Here is a 19,010-nt window from a genome sequence, read left to right on the forward strand (position 1 = left end):
TTAAAATAACCTTGAAACTCAGATCTAAGCTACAACACTTCTAAAAAGGAGGTAGGGTCTTTGGCAGTTCTGGCTGGTGAATATAAAGGAACTGAAGAGGGCGTGGTAACTATATATCTTCTGTTAGTAGAATGTTGGGCTCAAGGGATATGGATGTGCCTTCTAAATGGTTCTGTGAAGATAATGTAGTTGATAAAACAGCTATCATGGTAAGCAACCCTGTAACTAACTTCCTTCTGAAAGGAGCTGGTTAATAACAATACTCCCGTTTGAGAGAATATTCAACTAAACATTTTACTTGTGAATGAAGCTATTCTGAACCTGAACAATGGACAGATCATGTAACAAAATAAAACATAAATCCTTAATTTCCCTTGGTACATCAGAGTGATACAGTTTAGGAAGAGACTAAGGTAGAATATTTCAAAGGGACAGTGTCCAAATCCCATGGAAACTTAATGGGAATTAGTGCCTAACTTGTTTAAACTGTTTCAGAAAGCTCAGCTAGAGCTCTTCTGGTTTAAGCAAACTGATTCTAGTTGCGTCATGAGACATCACAAATTTGTAAGGGCCTCTGCTCACTTTTTGTAAGAAATAAACCAATGTGATTAATACTGTTACTTGTAGCCAATCAGGTTTGAGAATTCTCAAATTTTTCAGGCTTATTTCAAAGTGTGACTGTTTCTAAAGAGCCCGTAAACATCTGTCCGATCAAGCCAGGACAACTGAATTTTTTTTTTAAAAAACAACTGTGAAGTCCTTGTGGTCTCTACCTGTCAAGAAAAGCTCAATGGGGAATGGACAGAATTCCATAATTATCAATGTGCGTTTTGTAGGCATGGGAAAAGTGAGTAATCAGGAGTTTTGAACAAAAGGTGGTAGCTTGGCAAGCTGCAATAGAAGGCCTTTCAGATATAGGGGACAGCATGGAGAGCCTCTTCTCACTCGTTGAACTGAGCATTGCATCACTGGCAAGATGTGGGGTTGGATATGTACACTGGGGTGCATCTATACAGATGGGGCCTCTGATATCAAACTTCTATCCTGGCCTTCAAGTGGTGGAGAATAGGTAGCCAGTGGAACAGATTGGCGGTGGGGGGGGAGAGGAAATGTGAACAGTCTGAGAGAGGAATATGGAGTGTGAGAGACAGCGCCTTGAGGTGTGCAGTAATCAAGGTGGGGGATAATTGGGGCATGGTTTGAGGTTTTTAGAGGCAGAAATGGCAAAAGCAGACTATTGACACAGGTAAATGACAAAATCATCTTCTTGCATCAGAGGTACACACTCTTAGAATTCTTCCTCTCCTACCATCCATCCAAAAACACCCACCTCACTTAACATTTGGAAGATCTCATACACAAGTTCTTGCTCTCTACTTTTTTTTTCTTCTCCATTTAAGAGATTTGTTACTTAAGCGCTTCAATTTTTGTATAGAGGCTAAAAATAAGTCTTGCTAGTGGGCCATACTATGAAAGCTTGAATGTAACTGCATATCTTAAAGTTGAGACTGAAATATGCCTAAATCAGATTTAGTGCTTTCATGCATACATAGTGAGACTTTTTCTTCCCAGCCCTGAAAGTCCCCTGCGGGACTCAAATTGGGTAAGAAATACCTAGGGGTACAAATAACTAATAATGCTAAATCTGCAACCCTTATGTCAAAATGGCATAATGAATGTTTTGTGTGTGTGTGTGTGTGTGTGTGTGTGTGTGTGTGTGGCAGTCCCCTGAGAAATATTTCCCGCCCCATCCCCCCAAAATCAGTTTTTACCTCCTTGTTGCTTTACAAAAACACTAGATGAAGCTATTGTGTTTGAAAGGGAAGGAGAACAGAGAATTAGCTTGCTTAAACTTCATAGCTGCCTACTGCAGGGGTGTTGGCACCTTTTTTCCGTAAGTTTGTACTGGCTGCTTTTGGAGCCGCAGGATACCAAACTAGATGGACCAGTGATCCAATACAGTTTTGCAATTCATGTGTCTCAATTTAAGATTTTTCTGTCCTTTAACATCTCCAGTTGGAAATGCTGTAACTGGGCAGCTGTAGCTTGATATTTGGAACTGTTTTTGTTTTACAAAAACTCAAAGATGCTTCATGCAGCAAAACACTGAAAGCAGCATATTGCTCATCTTAAATATATTTGTGAAGAACACAGTGGGACCTCATTCTCCATAGTGATCAGACAGCATCCTATTCTAGGGACCATTCTGGGTGGGAGTGAGCAGGGGTGGCAATTGAGTGCCTTGATGTAAGATCTAATAGCCCACTGATTCAAGAGAGATGTCCAATCTTACATCATTTAATGAAATATCTAACTTTAACTTTAAAAATTCAATCCCAAAGAACTGCTTACCATTTGGAGACTCTTCCCAGGATATGTTTCAGAGTAGCAGCCGTGTTAGTCTGTATTCGCAAAAAGAAAAGGAATACTTGTGGCACCTTAGAGACTAACAAATTTATTAGAGCATAAGCTTTCGTGAGCTACAGCTCACTTCATCAGATGCATTTGGTGGAAAAAAATCTCCCCTCTGTTTTTTCCACCAAATGCATCTGATGAAGTGAGCTGTAGCTCACAAAAGCTTATGCTCTAATAAATTTGTTAGTCTCTAAGGTGCCACAAGTACTCCTTTTCTTTTTCCCAGGATATAACACGACTGAACTTCGTTGAGTTCAGACCTTAAACTAATTCTAAGCTTTTTAGTCTCAAGATTTTTTTTTTTAACACATTCCTACATCTTCATCAGTTACTGATTTCTTTTTTCTTTAGTAACCATGTCAAGGAACAGCTGATTAAGCTCCTGTCTGAGGAAAATTTTATTTGGGTTAGATTACTATTGCTACATCTTCACTGAGGAAACTCGGTGTACTATTCCAAGTTCTGTATCGTAGACTCGTAGACTGAAATCCTGGCTCCACTGAAATCTGAGACTTTGTCTCAGACTTCTGTGGAACCAGGAGTTCACCAGACTTTATCTTACAGAAGAACTTCAATCAGTTGCAAGAGCACTGAGCACCCTTTCCATCCTCCCTAAACTTGTAACACTTAATTTTTTTCCTTCAAATTTGCAAAAATATACCACTTGTATTTTAGGTATGACTGTCAATCTCTAAAGGTCTTCTGTTCCCTACCACTCCACAAAATTCATACATGATTTATAAAGCTGCCTATGCCAATTTTGGGGTACCTATCACATCATACATCCAAGTTTAGCAATTGGCTTAGTGTTTAACCATTTATTGTACATTCTGGGATCCAACCCCTGGGACTAGCTCTGTCACTGGATTTTTTTTTTTTTTTTTTTTTTTTAAGTCTACGGACTAGAATGTCCATGGTGGTTTTAAATCAACTGACTGCACCAACATATGGTGATATGAAGTACTAGTGCACTGGTCAGCCTCATAAAAGCTCCCATAAACTTTGTGGTGAGTGGATATAGAAAATAAAAATCCTCAGTCTTAACTAAATGTCAGCTAGAGGATCTGAGTTCTTTGTTAAAGTTAACTGATTGATTGTATTTAGATATAAAAGGAACTTTTATATAGAAAGTCAAAGCATTCATGTGTACTGAATACCTTTCTATAAATGACTAGTGTTAAATGAAGCAACATTTGGTACTCTGATTTCCAAGTAACTGGTCTCTTAACTCCAATGTAATGAAATGTGATATGGCTGTGAAAAAAGCTAATGCAGTTTTGGGATGCATCAGGAGAGGCATTTCCAGTAGGGATAAGGAGGTTTTAGTACCGTTATACAAGGCACTGGTGAGACCTCACCTAGAATACTGTGTGCAGTTCTGGTCTCCCATGTTTAAAAAGGATGAATTCAAACTGGAGCAGGTACAGAGAAGGGCTACTAGGATGATCCGAGGAATGGAAAACTTGTCTTATGAAAGGAGACTTAAGGAGCTTGGCTTGTTTAGCCTAACTAAAAGAAGGTTGAGGGGAGATATGATTGCTGTCTATAAATATATCAGAGGGATAAATACAGGAGAGGGAGAGGAATTATTTAAGCTCAGCACCAATGTGGACACAAGAACAAATGGGTATAAACTGGCCACCAGGAAGTTTAGACTTGAAATCAGACAAAGGTTTTTAACCATCAGAGGAGTGAAGTTTTGGAATAGCCTTCCAAGGGAAGCAGTGGGGGCAAAAGATCTATCTGGTTTTAAGATTCTACTTGATAAGTTTATGGAGGAGATGGTATGATGGGATTTTGGTAAGTAATTGATCTTTAAATATTCAGGGTAAATAGGCCAAATCCCCTGACATGGGATATTAGATGGATGGGATCTGAGTTACTATAGAAAATTCTTTCCTGGGTATGTGGCTGGTGAATCTTGCCCATATGCTCAGGGTTTAGCTGATTGCCATATTTGGGGTCAGGAAGGAATTTTCCTCCAGGGCAGATTGGAGAGGCCCTGGAGGTTTTTCGCCTTCCTCTGTAGCCTGGGGCATGGTTGACTTGAGGGAGGCTTCTCTGCTCCTTGAAGTCTTTGAACCATGATTTAAGGACTTCAATAGCTCAGACATGGGTGAGGTTTTTCATAGGAGTGGGTGGGTAAGATTCTGTGGCCTGTGCTGTGCAGGACGTCGGACTAGATGATCAGAATGGTCCCTTCTGACCTTAGTATCTATGAAAAGTAGAGGCTGCTTTAGAAACACCTCCCTGAACATTCACAATTGCATGTTCTTTCTGTGGCAGTTGTAACAATTGAATATGTGGATGAATGATATATTAGGAAAATTCACAGCACCTTTAGGTGTCTTGTGATTTATCACCTGGAAATAGACTAGCAAATTTTCTGCTGATCCACAGTCCACTGTCTGAGAATCTCTGGCATACTCTGAATTGAAGCAATTGTATGGGCTTGAGGAAAGAAGGACAGTGGAGATCTTGAAATATGAAGAGATCCAAGAACCGATTTTATCCCTCATAATTCCAGAAGTAGTATTGTCGTCTGAACTACTTCACTGCAGGTAGTGTGCAGCACAGGGAGAGAAGTCTAAATGACTCTACTTGCTCCTCTTAATGTGGACGAACTGACTTTTCCACACTTCTGAATGGCCATGGAGTCAAACTGAATGAGGGTGTCTAATCACCGAAGTGGCTCTTGCCTCTGCATTGTAATAAGAATAGATTTGTTTTACTTAACAAGTGAAATCCATAGTTCAAAAAGTACAGTAGGAATATCACTGTGTAATTCAATTTCTTCAGTAGACAACTGTAAGGAGAGTGATCACTTAAGATGAGCTATTACCAGCAAGTAGGGAGGGTGGGGGAAGGAAGAAAACCTTTTGAGAGTGGCTGTTCTTCAACAAAAAAAACTGTAAAAACAGACTCCAACGAGAGACTGCTGAATTGGAATTAATTTGCAAACTAACAAATTTATTTGAGCATAAGCTTTCGTGAGCTACAGCTCACTTCATCAGATGCATTTGGTGGAAAATACAGTGGGGAGATTTTTACACACACACACACACACACACACACACACACACACACACACGATGAAACAATGGGTTTTATCATACACACTGTAAGGAGAGTGATCACTTAAGATGAGCCATCACCAGGGGGGTGGGGGAGGAAAATCTTTCATGGTGACAAGCAAGGTGGGCTGTTTCCAGCAGTTAACAAGAACATCTGAGGAACGGTGGGGGGGAGAAATAACATGGGGAAATAGTTTTACTTTATGTAATGACTCATCCACTCCCAGTCTCTATTAAAGCCTAAGTTAATTGTATCCAGTTTGCAAATTAATTCCAATTCAGCAGTCTCTCGTTGGAGTCTGTTTTTGAAGCTTTTTTGTTGAAGGATAGCCACTCTTGGGTCTGTGATCGAGTGACCAGAGAGATTGAAGTGTTCTCCAACTGGTTTTTGAATGTTATAATTCTTGACGTCTGATTTGTGTCCATTCATTCTTTTACGTAGAGACTGTCCAGTTTGACCAGTATACATGGCAGAGGGGCATTGCTGGCACATGATGGCATATATCACATTGGTAGATGCGCAGGTGAACGAGCCTCTGATAGTGTGGCTGATGTGATTAGGCCCTATGATGGTGTCCCCTGAATAGATATGTGGACAGAGTTGGCAACGGGCTTTGTTGCAAGGATAGGTTCCTGGGTTAGTGGTTCTGGTGTGTGGTTGCTGGTGAGTACTTGCTTCAGGTTGGGGGGCTGTCTGTAAGCAAGGACTGGCCTGTCTCCCAAGATCTGTGAGAGTGATGGGTTGTCCTTCAGGATAGGTTGTAGATCCTTGATGATGCGTTGGAGAGGTTTTAGTTGGGGGCTGAAGGTGATGGCGTTCTGTTTTCTTTGTTGGGCCTGTCCTTTAGTAGGTGACTTCTGGGTACTCCTCTGGCTCTGTCAATCTGTTTCTTCACTTCAGCCGGTGGGTATTGTAGTTGTAGGAATGCATGATAGAGATCTTGTAGGTGTTTGTCTCTGTCTGAGGGGTTGGAGCAAATGTGGTTATATCGTAGAGCTTGGAACAGGGAAAGATTAAGAATGAGCTCTCAAAACTGAATACTCTCATAAAGAACCCATCTTCCACATGAACTTCCTCATGGCTGGACTTTACAAAAACTAGACAAGCCATCTACAACACACACTTTGCTTCTCTACAAAAGAAAGAGGACACTAAACTCTCGAAACTACTACGTGCCACAAGAAGCCACAACAGTGGTTCCCTTCACCCACCCGGCAATATTGTTAATCTGTCCAGCTATACTCTTAGCCCAGCAGAAGAATCTGTCCTATCTCAGGGCCTCTCCTTTTGCCCCTCTACCGTCATGAACATGATACAGTTCTGTGGTGACCTAGAATCCTATTTTCGACATCTCCAACTCAAGGAATATTCCCAACACACCTCTAACCAACGTATTAACCCACAGGGACCTTCCTACCAACACTACAAAAAGAAGGATTCTGGGTGGACTCCTCCTGAAGGTTGAAACAACAGACTGGACTTCTACATAGAGTGCTTCCGCCAACGTGCACGGGCTGAAATTGTGGAAAAGCAGCATCACTTGCCCCATAACCTCAGCCGTGCAGAACACAATGCCATCGACAGCCTCAGAAACAACTCTGACATCATAATCAAAAAGGCTGACAAATGAGGTGCTGTTGTCATCATGAATAGGTTGGAATACGAACAAGAGGCTACTAGGCAGCTCTCCAACACCACTTTCTACAAGCTATTACCCTCTGATCCCACTGAGGGTTACCAAAAGAAACTATAGCATGTGCTTTTTCAGGGAGTTTCTTGAGCAAAAGAACAAATCCGCGCACACACACCCCTGGAACCCTGACCTGGGGTATTCTATCTGCTACCCAAGATCCATAAACCTGAAAATCCTGGATGCCCCATCATTTCAGGCATTGGCACCCTGACAGCAGGATTGTCTGGCTATGTAGACTCCCTCCTCAGGCCCTACGCTACCAGCACTCCCAGCTATCTTTGAGACACCACTGACTTCCTGAGGAAACTACAATTCATCGGTGATCTTCCTAAAAACACCATCCTAGTTACTATGGATGTAGAAGCCCTCTGCACCAACATTCCACACAAAGATGGACTACAAGCCATCAGGAACAGTATCCCCGATACTGTCACGGCTAACCTGGTGGCTGAACTTTGTGACTTTGTCCTCACCCATAACTATTTGACATTTGGTGACATTGTATACCTTCAAATCAGCGGCACTGCGATGGGTACCTGCATGGTCCCACAGTATGCCAACACTTTTTTATGGCTGATTTAGAACAACGCTTCCTCAGCCCTCGTCCCCTAATGCCCCTACTCAACTTGCGCTACATTGATGACATCTTCATGATCTGGACCCATGGAAAAGAAGCCCTTGAGGAATTCCACCATGATTTCAACAATTTCCATCCCACCATCAACCTCAGCCTGGACCTGTCCATACAAGAGATCCACTTCCTGGACACTACGGTGCTAATAAGCCGTGGTCACATAAAGACCACCCTATACCGGAAACCTACTGACCGCTTTTCCTACCTACATGCCTCCTAGCTTTCATCCAGATCACACCACACGATCCATTGTCTACAGCCAAACTCTACGATATAACCGCATTTGCTCCAATCCCTCAGACAGAGACAAACACCTACAAGATCTCTATCATGCATTCCTACTACTACAATACCCACCTGCTGAAGTGAAGAAACAGATTGACAGAGCCAGAAGAGTACCCAGAAGTCACCTACTACAGGACAGGCCCAACAAAGAAAACAACAGAACGCCACTAGCCATCACCTTCAGCCCCCAACTAAAACCTCTCCAATGCATCATCAAGGATCTACAACCTATCCTGAAGGACGACCCATCACTCTCACAGATCTTGGGAGACAGACCAGTCATTGCTTACAGACAGCCCCCCAATCTGAAGCAAATACTCACCAGCAACCACACACAACACAACAGAACCACTAACCCAGGAACCTATCCTTGCAACAAAGCCCGTTGCCAACTTTGTCCACATATCTATTCAGGGGACTCCATCATAGGGCTTAATCACATCAGGCACACTATCAGAGGCTTGTTCACCTGCGCATCTACCAATGTGATGTATGCCATCATGTGCCAGCAATGCCCCTCTGCCATGTACATTGGCCAAACTGGACAGTCTCTACATGTAAGAATAAATGGACACAAATCAGACGTCAAGAATTATAACATTCAAAAACCAGTCGGAGAACACTTCAATCTCTCCGGGTCACTTGATTACAGACCTGAGGGTGGCAATACTTCAACAAAAAAAACTTTCAAAAACAGACTCCAGCGAGAGCCTGCTGAATTGGAATTAATTTGCAAACTGGATACAATTAACTTAGGCTTGAATAGAGACTGGGAGTGGATGAGTCATTACATAAAGTAAAACTATTTCCCCATGTTTCTCCCCCCCACTGTTCCTCAGACATTCTTGTCAACTGCTGGAAGTGGCCCACCTTGATTATCACTACGAAAGGTTTTCTTCCTCCCCCCCCCCCCCCACCCTCCCTACCTGCTGGTAATAGCTCATCTTAAGTGATCACTCTCCTTACAGTGTGTATGGTAATACCCATTGTTTCATGTTTTCTGTGTATATAAATCTCCCCTCTGTATTTTCCACCGAATGCATCCGATGAAGTGAGCTGTAGCTCACGAAAGCTTATGCTCAAATAAATTTGTTAATCTCTAAGGTGCCACAAGTACTCCTTTTCTTTTTGCGAATACAGACTAAGATGGCTGCTACTCTGAAACCTGTCACTTTCTGATACTTTGAAAGATAAGGGATTTATTTGAATAGGTTCAATCTTAAAAAGTGTATTTCTGAAATGAAGTATGTAACATTCTAAACCTAAGAAAAGATATTCTTGCCAATATTTGTGCAGGTGACTCAATGAAGAGTGCCTCAGGAGAGTTTGCAGATGATCCCTGCTCTTCAGTGAAACGAGGGAACATGGTACGAGCAGCCCGTGCTCTCTTGTCTGCTGTTACCCGACTGCTTATCTTGGCTGACATGGCGGATGTCTACAAGCTACTTGTTCAGCTTAAAGTTGTAAGTGTGCTTTTCCCTCTGTAACTCAGTATTTCATTTTCCATTGTCCAACATATGTTAGGCTTATTCTGACAAGCTGTCTTTTTTGTGTATTGTCCCTACAACTAGACTGTTCTTCTGCTCCCAAGTCTGTTGCTCCCAATGCAAACTAGGTCTGTGTTGCCCTTCTGTATTTGACTGATGTTTCAGTTGTTCTAAACATTACGGAGAAGGTATTGAACTCAAATTTAGGATACAATGAGCTGTTAATTGTGTGTATTATGATTCCCCAGCTCCCACCCTTACTGGAATATTCTGACATTTCTGATTGTAGTAACTATCTGTAGTTTCATTTTGCTAAATGACTCTGCTGGCTACTGTTTGGGGGAAAATTGCACAAACCTCTTGAGGACAGGAGTAACTAAAAATTAGTCCCCACTTCCAGGAAAAAAGTGGGACACTGATAGGTTTGTTGAGGTTTGAAACAGACACTTGTTTTAATGGGTGTGCCCACCCATAATACCATATGTATATGCTCGAGTTAATATTGCTTTATCATACTGTGCTCTGGAATTGCCTTTTTAAAGACAGAAAAATAGGCGGAAGCATGTTTCTTGGAGGAAAAACCCATCAGAAAAAGCAGCCCAGACTTAGTCTACTAGCCTTTCAAGTTTCAGAGTAGCAGCCATGTTAGTCTGTATTCGCAAAAAGAAAAGGAGTACTTGTGGCACCTTAGAGACTAACAAATTTATTTGAGCATAAGCTTTCGTGAGCTAGTCTCTAAGGTGCCACAAGTACTCCTTTTCTTTTAGCCTTTCAAGTATATCAAGTTTAAAAAAAAAAAAATCCTGCTTGTTAAGTGAGCTATAAAATGTCTTGGATTTTTCTGCAAATTGTACACTGGATAGTTAAATATATCTACGCTCTCTTGTAGGTGGAGGAAGGTATCCTGAAATTAAGAAATGCGGGTACTGAACAGGATTTAGGAATACAATATAAAGCGCTCAAACCAGAAGTGGATAAGCTTAATATAATGGCAGCCAAAAGACAGCAGGTACAGTAACGGTGCTTTTTTATTTGGTTTCCAGTGTCTTAGGTGTTCTCTCCCCTGCCCCCCCCCCCCCAAAAAAAAAACAACAAAAAACTACAACAACAAAACAACCCACCAAAAAACAAAGCAAAACCACATTTTGAAAACATGACTTGCGTCCCTCTGCATGACTTCTGAGCCCAAGGCACTGTTAATAAACTTTGCATGTTCTGTTGGTTGCTATGCACTACACCCACAGTGTTCAAAAATTGAATCTGCATTCTAGTAATAACTCTGTTCAGATGTAGTATAGTACTTATTATAATGAATTTATAGACAATACATTTATTCTTAATGGAACATGCACTAATGCAACACTTCCCCCCAATATTAGGGACTTGATTTTAAATTTTAAGTTAAGAAATGCAAATGTGTGGTTCCCACAGCAACTGTAACTTGGCAACATGGCACAATCTATGCCATAACATTTTGGTACTTCTGTACAAAACCAATACATATAGGTAAGGGAGCAGAATTATGGTTCCTGATAAGTAGTAATACTGAGTTTCTGAGAGGGTATAGTCTAAACCACAATGTTGCATTAATATAGGTATTTGCATTTAATTAGGGTGTTTGTTTTTGGATTGTCTTATTACCTTGAGCAAATAAACGCTTCAGCAATCTCTCCATTTTCTCATCAACCTCCTTTAAAGGACTCCCTTTCTTGGTGGTCAATATCTGTACATCTGACTAACTTGGTGTACTCTGGCTTAATCTTAAATGTGTGTCAATTTTGTTTTGCTTAATGATTTTCTTGTCATGAGTTATTCCTATAGATTAATAAATATCAGTTACATTGAAAAGTAAAGATGGGTGAATAGTCTTATCAGTTTGAAATGGTGTGGTCTTTCTAAATTAACTATTGCATTAGTGTTGGTGCTATTTGTATGACTTAAAACTTCTAGCATATCACTGACTCTCTATTCATATAAAGGAAGCTAGAATAAGAGACAATTGGATAATGCATATTTTAAAAATGTGATTAATGAAGTGCAAGACATTTGCCTGAAAACAGTGTGTATATGTATTCTAAAAAACCTGCAGTTGAGATAGGTGGGTGTTTGTGTTGCTAGTCAATCTACTATGTGAAAGGTTTGTCTTCTGCCACATGAGCAATGTTTTTGCTCATAATGCCTCGTCCCCTTAGTTATAGGTCTGTCTTGGCTTGAGTATTCTCCATCCCTCTTAAATTTTATGCTTGGCATGTTTACTTCACCTTCCCCTTTGCTGTAAGGTATGGCTATTAAACTTAATATTTCTCTGTCAAGTACTCGTCCCTCTGAGCATGATGTGACTAGAGCTTTGGGACTTTGAACTTAAGATAGTGGCAGAGCTCAGAAAAGAAACTGTGATACGAGGCCGACCACTGTTTTAATTTCTTCCACTATGAGTAGTGCTTAATTGGTAGCTGACTTCATTGATTTAATACGTTTTTGCCTTTCATAAAATTCATTAAGTTCCTCGTATGAAAGATGCTCACAAGTATTGGATCTCCTATTTATAATGGTCATACTCCAAAAAGAGTGTTTGGGAAAACTCATGCAGGCATAATTAAATCCAAATTAGCTGTAAATTGTAGTCACTGGCTTATTGTCTAGATGGAACAAGGCATGGATGAGAGCTCGCTGGTGGAAGCTCAATCTAAATAAAACTGAAGTGAAGCTGGTTGCTAGAACATACATCTAGCATTATCTGCCCCCTCTCATTGTTTTGTTTGTGCCCATCAAGTATTAAAGGTAACAATCCAGAAAGTGCTGTTTACACTGCTGCCAAGCGGTTGCTTAAGATTATTACCTCTTCACTCTGGCTCGGAGATTCTTTCAGATGCAGACCTTGCTACTATCACCTCAAGCCCAGATTCCTGCAACACTGTCTACATGGAACAACTCCTTTACATCAGCATGGAAACTGAAGCTAGTCTGTACTGGCTTTCTATGGGTGGTGGAATTTTTAAAGTTTTTTGCTTCTGACATATAAATGCACCCTCTTGGGCTAGTGCTGCATCCAGCTCAGTAAATGATGGCTTGGGACTGAATTACCTGAGATGTTGTTCTTCCTTTGCCATACTGCTGCCACCACCACAGTCAGTGAAGGTGCTTGAGCTAGAGCCCACTACACTTCCTATGTACCCAGTCCAAAATAACCTAAACTGGTTGGGCTTCAGGGCATGCTGCAAGATCTGTCTTAGGGATGTAAATACCATTTAAAAAATTAACCGCTTAAACGATTAAAAATATCATCCGGGCGTGGTGGCCCATCCCGGGATTAACCTTTTACATCCCTAGTCTGCCCATTTACCTAGTCTTGGGGGATCGTAAATGCACACGTTTGGAAGAATGGGGAATCTCTCCCTCCCCCCCCCAATTCTAGACTGGGGAGAGACTTTGTCAAGAGTTACAAATCAGATTAAGGTCTGTGCCTGTAGAGTCCAGGGTAGTCACTGCTTTGTGCTCTGCATTTACTTAAGTCAAATATACAGTATAAAGGTTGAAAGGGAAGTTCTAATTGTAGGTGTTAGTAAAACTAATAAAAATACTTAAACTTTTCAGAAAAAATTTAGTAGCTGTTTTGGGGAATAGATGTATGAATTCTGTATGAGGCTAACAAAGTACATTGGGCATAATTGCTTATTTTTCCAGCAAACTGAACAGCTTCCTGCCTCTCACTGTTTCATTTAAATGTATGTAGACATTAAAAAAGCATCTATCCAGTGCCCTGAGTGCCTTTGCCATATATGGGGAAAAATAAAAAATGAATGCCGCTGCCTCCCTGAACATTAAAAGAGAAGAAGAGGAAAACCACTCCAGTTGTAAACTTCCCACCCTCACTGCATGCATTCCAGCCCAATGCCTGGAAGATGTTCTACAGAAACTATTTCTTATTGGACAACTGATGGCAGCTACCTGACTTTATTACTGATATGCTCTGTCTATGTCTAATACTTTCTAATAGTAATAATTTTAACTTTTACTCTGCAGACATCTATCTTCATTGCCAGTAATCTCTTTATTAGCTTCCCTGATATGCCTTAGCTTTCAGGGTTGTAGTAGTCTGTGTTTGTACAGCACTTCTCTTAAATGGGGAAGGTCCTGGTTTTTAAGGAAATATAACTATGCCAACAGAAGCCCTGGTGTAGATGCAGTTATACCAGCAAAAAGTCTTGTAGCTTATTAATTCAGGACACTGGCTTAAGCTATACAAGCCAAAGAAATTGTCTCCATTAAGAAGGTATTGCAGGTATAGCTACATCAGCAGCCCCCTTTAAATGTAGGCAAGACCTAAATATCTGAGAGTCAGTCTCCCTCTCTCCCTCTCTCCCTCTCTCTCAAAATATTGGAACACCTAGGGAAGATTTTAAATGCCAAAAACAACTTCTTAAATGAGACTGAAGAAAACACAGGGCATTTCTTGAGTAGTCAAATACATTCCTCCTTGTGCAATTCACAGTTGATTAGTCTTTCCATTCTTTCTTATGTGCATGTATAAAAGGAAAACACCAAAGGATGATCTGATAGTTTTTTGGTACAGCCAGAGAATTTAAAAATAGAATGTGATCCTAACTGATAGTTCCTGACAAATTGTGCATGACATCTTTAGATTCTTGACCAATATTTGTGTGTCATTGTGGGGGTATGTGTGTGTTTTTTGTTTTTATTTTTTTTTAATGGTATGACCCTATTCTGGATGTGTGTTATGCAATGGGAATGGAATCCTTTCGTAGTCTATATGCCCAAGAGGAAAGTGTGAGGCATTATTGTCTGAGTTACCTGTCCCCTTTCGTGGAAGGAAAACATGCCTTTTTCGTGTTTCATTAGTTTTTTCTCTTTGAATACTATTACTTCTTTCCTTTGGAAAAGAAAGCTTCAATTACTGATATGCCAGTGACCTTTCACCTCAATTACATGTAATGCAGAATGCACTCCCATATCTAGTGTACAGACTCATTTTCTTGGAATGTATTTGGCCATACATTTAGATTAATTCAAATAAAACATGGCTTTTCACTCTGATTTTTTTCCCTCTTTGAGACTTTAGTGAACTTTCAGCATTGGAGAAGGGAGGGAGAAGGGAAATACTTAACTACAATGCTAAGGTGTTTGGCTCAATGTGGCTTAGAGTGGAAGACTTTGTATTCTGCAGGCTGCTATTAGAAAAACTTATTACTACCACTCTAAAAGATATTTAAGCTCATGTACAGCAAAAATGTTTCTAGAACCAGGTGTGGGTCCTTTAAAACATCTTAAAATTACAAATGAAAACCCCAAAAGTGAGAGCTTTATGGCCTTTGAATAAATGATTGAGACACTGAAAATTCAGATTTATAATTTGACTTCTGTGCTTATACACTGCTGTTGTGTGAAAGATATTAGATAAATGTGTCTACATCTTGGGAAAGGAAAGTATCTGGAATATAGACTGATCTCACACTTGGCAATAAAAACCAACTTGGCTCTTACCACTAATCTAAAAGAATAAATGTTACCTCTTTGAAGATTTAAGAGGAAATACTCTGCAATTATTTGAATGTAGAGTGAGGTTAAGAAAACGAAACTTGTCACTCCAGCCTGTTGCCAAATAACAATCCAAAACCAGTGTCTATGTAACCACTGCATCCTGCTGTTAAAGCTTATCTGCTTTCCTAAACATTAGGAATCGATACAATATGACGGATGATGTCCAGGTCTATTGTCAGTATCACAGGTCAGGGAAATTGCACCTGTATTTCTCCCTCATGGTCCTACAGAGGCACCCACATCTAGGCTTCTGGCTCTCCAGCAGTCACCTGTTTTAGAGGGGAGATGCAGCTCTTTCCTTTTTGATGGTAGTATTTCAAGGCTGCACAACTCCCTATCTACACTGTGAATTCCCCAGCAAAGTTGGACTGCCTAAAGCAGGCCTGCTTTGCTCCTCTCCTCAGAGGATATAAACAGTGTAACTGCTACAGTTAAGTTATCACAGCTTTAAGCAAGCACATTTCTTCTTAAGGTAAAAGCATTTATAGCAAAAACGTAGGGTTTTTTGTTTTAAATTACACACGTGCTAAGAAGTTTACTTGTGCTCACCCCAACTCCAGCAAGGGCTCTAGCAGGTGAACACCTCACCAAGGGGTTTTCTGTGGATACAAGTTCATGACTGCCTTGGCTCAGAGCAAGCACATCTATGAATTAGAGACTCACTTCAGTCCATTTTGCATCTTTGCTCTGCAGAGACTATGAATAGGTAATCAGCCAGATAAAGGCTGGTTTCAGAGGTGGGTAATTGGTGTTCTCAACTTTCCTGGAAACTCGCTCACCTGTCTGACCCATTGTTTTAAATCTTTTGAAGCTCATTATGCTTCCCGGTGTTGATATTAGTGCTCTCTTCCCCTTAGAAGTTAAATACAACCCCATCATCATACATACATGCATTTTTAATATAATGAACTCATAAGATGCTTACAATTAATTCAGTAAGGTTTGTTCAGGAAATTGCCATATCTATCAGTCAGCATTGAAAACAATTATCTGCTCTTATGTCAAGTAACAAATATCTTAGCTTGTAATTTTAGAAAGCAGAATTATGAATGGCTGCATAACATCAGTCTTTATGCAACTATTGTAAAGGTAGCCAAATTTTTATTAACAGCATGCGTGGGAAGTAATGTTGCTTAGCTGAGGTGTAGCCTCATGTTAAGCAAAGATCATACTTTCCCCTGAAGAGGAGTAGAAGCATGTAGATACTGAGTATCAGAAATGTCTTTCAATATTGATTAGGTTTTCCTTGCAGGAATTGAAAGATGTGGGTCATCGTGATCAGATGGCTGCAGCTAGAGGAATTCTGCAGAAGAATATTCCTATACTTTACACTGCTTCTCAGGCCTGTCTGCAGCACCCAGATGTAGCAGCTTACAAAGCCAACAGGGACTTGATTTACAAACAACTGCAGCAGGCGGTCACAGGCATCTCAAATGCAGCCCAAGCCACAACATCTGATGATGCTGCCCAACAGCAAGGAGGAGGGGGAGAGCTGGCTTATGCACTTAACAACTTTGATGTAAGTATTGAACCTCTTTGAAAAAAGTATAGCTTAAATCTGCTTGTAAATCAGTTAAGGCAAGAAAAGCTCATGGGAGTAACTTTGACAACCATGAAATTATATTTTGAGGGAGGATAATCTGTTATCAATATATAGAGACTACTGTACTTCAGTACAAAGTAATCTTTCAGCTAGTATTAAAGGCTTCCTATTTTTGTGATCATCAAACTTTTACATTGATGATAAAATTAGAATTTACGATTGTAAATACACACGAGCCACACTGATTCTGACTGGAGACTTGTGAATTGCCAAATTAAGAGCAAACTAGCCTTGTATAAACAAAATAAAGAGACTTAATCACAATATCTTCTGGTCATTATTTTGAAATTTTTAGTATAGCTATAATTATTTAATACACTATATAGCATGACAGTAAATATTCTCTACTATCTAATACATTCTTGTAGTGTAGTAATAAGTAATGTGCTCTTAATAGCATGGGCTCTCACTACAATGCCACTGGCTCTCTGCTGAAAAATGTTGTATCTTGACCTTTGAGAATTACTCAGTTTGGAGATTATTCAGAGAGGAAGGGTGTATGCCATAAGTGCTCTGAGAGACTAGTAGATAGTACTGTTCCAAAAGTCCAAGTGCCTGTTTAATATGACTTCTGATGTGGTATCTGGGTGCGCTGGGATGAAATTTTATTGGAAAGTCATTCAGAATGTTCAGTATGAAGTATCTTTACTGGCACTTGTTTGTCTGTATTACTAGATGGAGGTCACCTCAATCACATACTTGCATGCTTATTAGAGAGATTATTTTGGATATTAGATTAGCTTCACAACTATTACTGATGGCAGCCTTGGTCTTGGTTTCTGTAGCTACAATGACTTTTGAATAATAAAGAAGTTTTTAGTAATGTACGTAAGAAAAAACGCCTTTGGAAAACATTTAATACAGATGTTTTTGTTAAATCTTTCACACTTCTCACTATTCAGCTAGCCTGCCTCACAGTGGCAACTGTTACTCCCCCTTTTTCCCCTACCTCTTTTTCTTTACCCACTCTCCTCTATGAACACTTGTTCTCCTACCCCTCCAAAAAAAGGAAAACAAAATAATCTATAAAAATATGCAATAGACATGTGGCAGCCACCTTGCTCACTTTGCTTGTATATTAAATCTCTTTTTCCCCATACACTTTAATCTCCAGGCTTTGCCTAAACTAGGGAATTTTTACAGAAAACTCCACCTGTAGCTGGGTCAGCTGAAGCGATGTTTGCAACATTTAGAAGTCCTAATATAGACTTCAGGCTCTAGAGCTGCTTTTGGCACCATATTGATTTATAGTAGTTTTGAGTAAGTTTAATTGACATAATGCCTGAAAATGGCCGCCATCTACACTAAGGTTCCCAATGTTGCTAACGGGTTTCAGAGTAGCAGCCGTGTTAGTCTGTATTCGCAAAAAGAAAAGGAGTACTTGTGGCACCTTAGAGACTAACAAATTTATTTGAGCATAACGTTTGTGCATCTGAACCAGGGTTAGCAATGGTTAGAGGCTTCAGAGAAATTTCCAGACAAGTGTTTTAGGTTGAGTCCTCTTCTGGACTCTGCTTGTCTTCCATTCTACATTTAACCTAATGGAATCCTCAATCTTGACTGGCACTGCTGGGTGCTAACATGAGATTGGTAATTTTATGATTAAGTTTTATTGTATAAAAGCATTCCATATTAAAGAGTAGGTTTGGGGAGATGGTAATGGTAGAACTGCACTGTAGTTCAGCCTTTGGCTTTGCTGATTTAGTTCAAATTGCTAAATGTGGTGTTTCTAGTAGGACCAAGTACCTAACTTTTTGTTCTGCTAATTTAAATAGAAGTGGCTCAAGTGTTACATGGGTGGGCTTTATGGCCCTCTGACTTCAACTAGTGAGTCTTCTCTTACAGTGTAGTCAGTGGCTATTAGGCCAGGGTGAATAGCTATAATGCCTTTGCATGCCTTCACTTCCCACTAGAAGAAGAAGGAGAAAGAGAATAGACGTTCATTGAATCAGACCTTCATCTCTCCATGTAATTCCCTACTAACAGCCAATTAGTAGTGAGTTCTTGTTGTATAGAGGGTGCTTCTGGCTCACGATGGCATTAGAACTATGATATAATTTTAAATAAGTACCAAAAGAGATCTAGAATTCTGGTTAACTATATCTGGCTCCAGTGTAGGGTGGATAAAAAAAATCAATGATTTAAAAAAAACAGACCAAAAATGACTTTTTTTAATTTAAATCAGATTTTTGAGGGAAAAACCTATCTAAAGATATCTTTGAGCTCTAATGTATCTTAATTAAAATTATCTCATCATGG

At 40.1% G+C, this 19,010-nt stretch overlaps 1 protein-coding gene across 3 annotated transcripts in view; it reads left to right on the plus strand.

Moving 5' to 3' along the window:
- CTNNA1 (catenin alpha 1) overlaps nt 1–19,010 on the plus strand; it is a 189,162-nt gene that overhangs the window by 39,315 nt on the left and 130,837 nt on the right. For 2 of the 3 annotated variants that reach the window (XM_038412232.2, XM_043520096.1), the window contains exons 4-6: nt 9,399–9,565; nt 10,479–10,598; nt 16,401–16,667. In XM_038412232.2, the coding sequence (XP_038268160.1) occupies nt 9,399–9,565; nt 10,479–10,598; nt 16,401–16,667 (554 nt within the window). Of the gene's footprint in view, nt 1–9,398; nt 9,566–9,758; nt 9,778–10,478; nt 10,599–16,400; nt 16,668–19,010 lie in introns of those variants that run through there. The other variant, XM_043520097.1, reaches the window with a different exon arrangement.

This window comes from Dermochelys coriacea, chromosome 8 (genome assembly GCF_009764565.3).
Source record: "Dermochelys coriacea isolate rDerCor1 chromosome 8, rDerCor1.pri.v4, whole genome shotgun sequence".
In the NCBI taxonomy this organism is placed as follows: Eukaryota; Metazoa; Chordata; order Testudines; family Dermochelyidae; genus Dermochelys; species Dermochelys coriacea.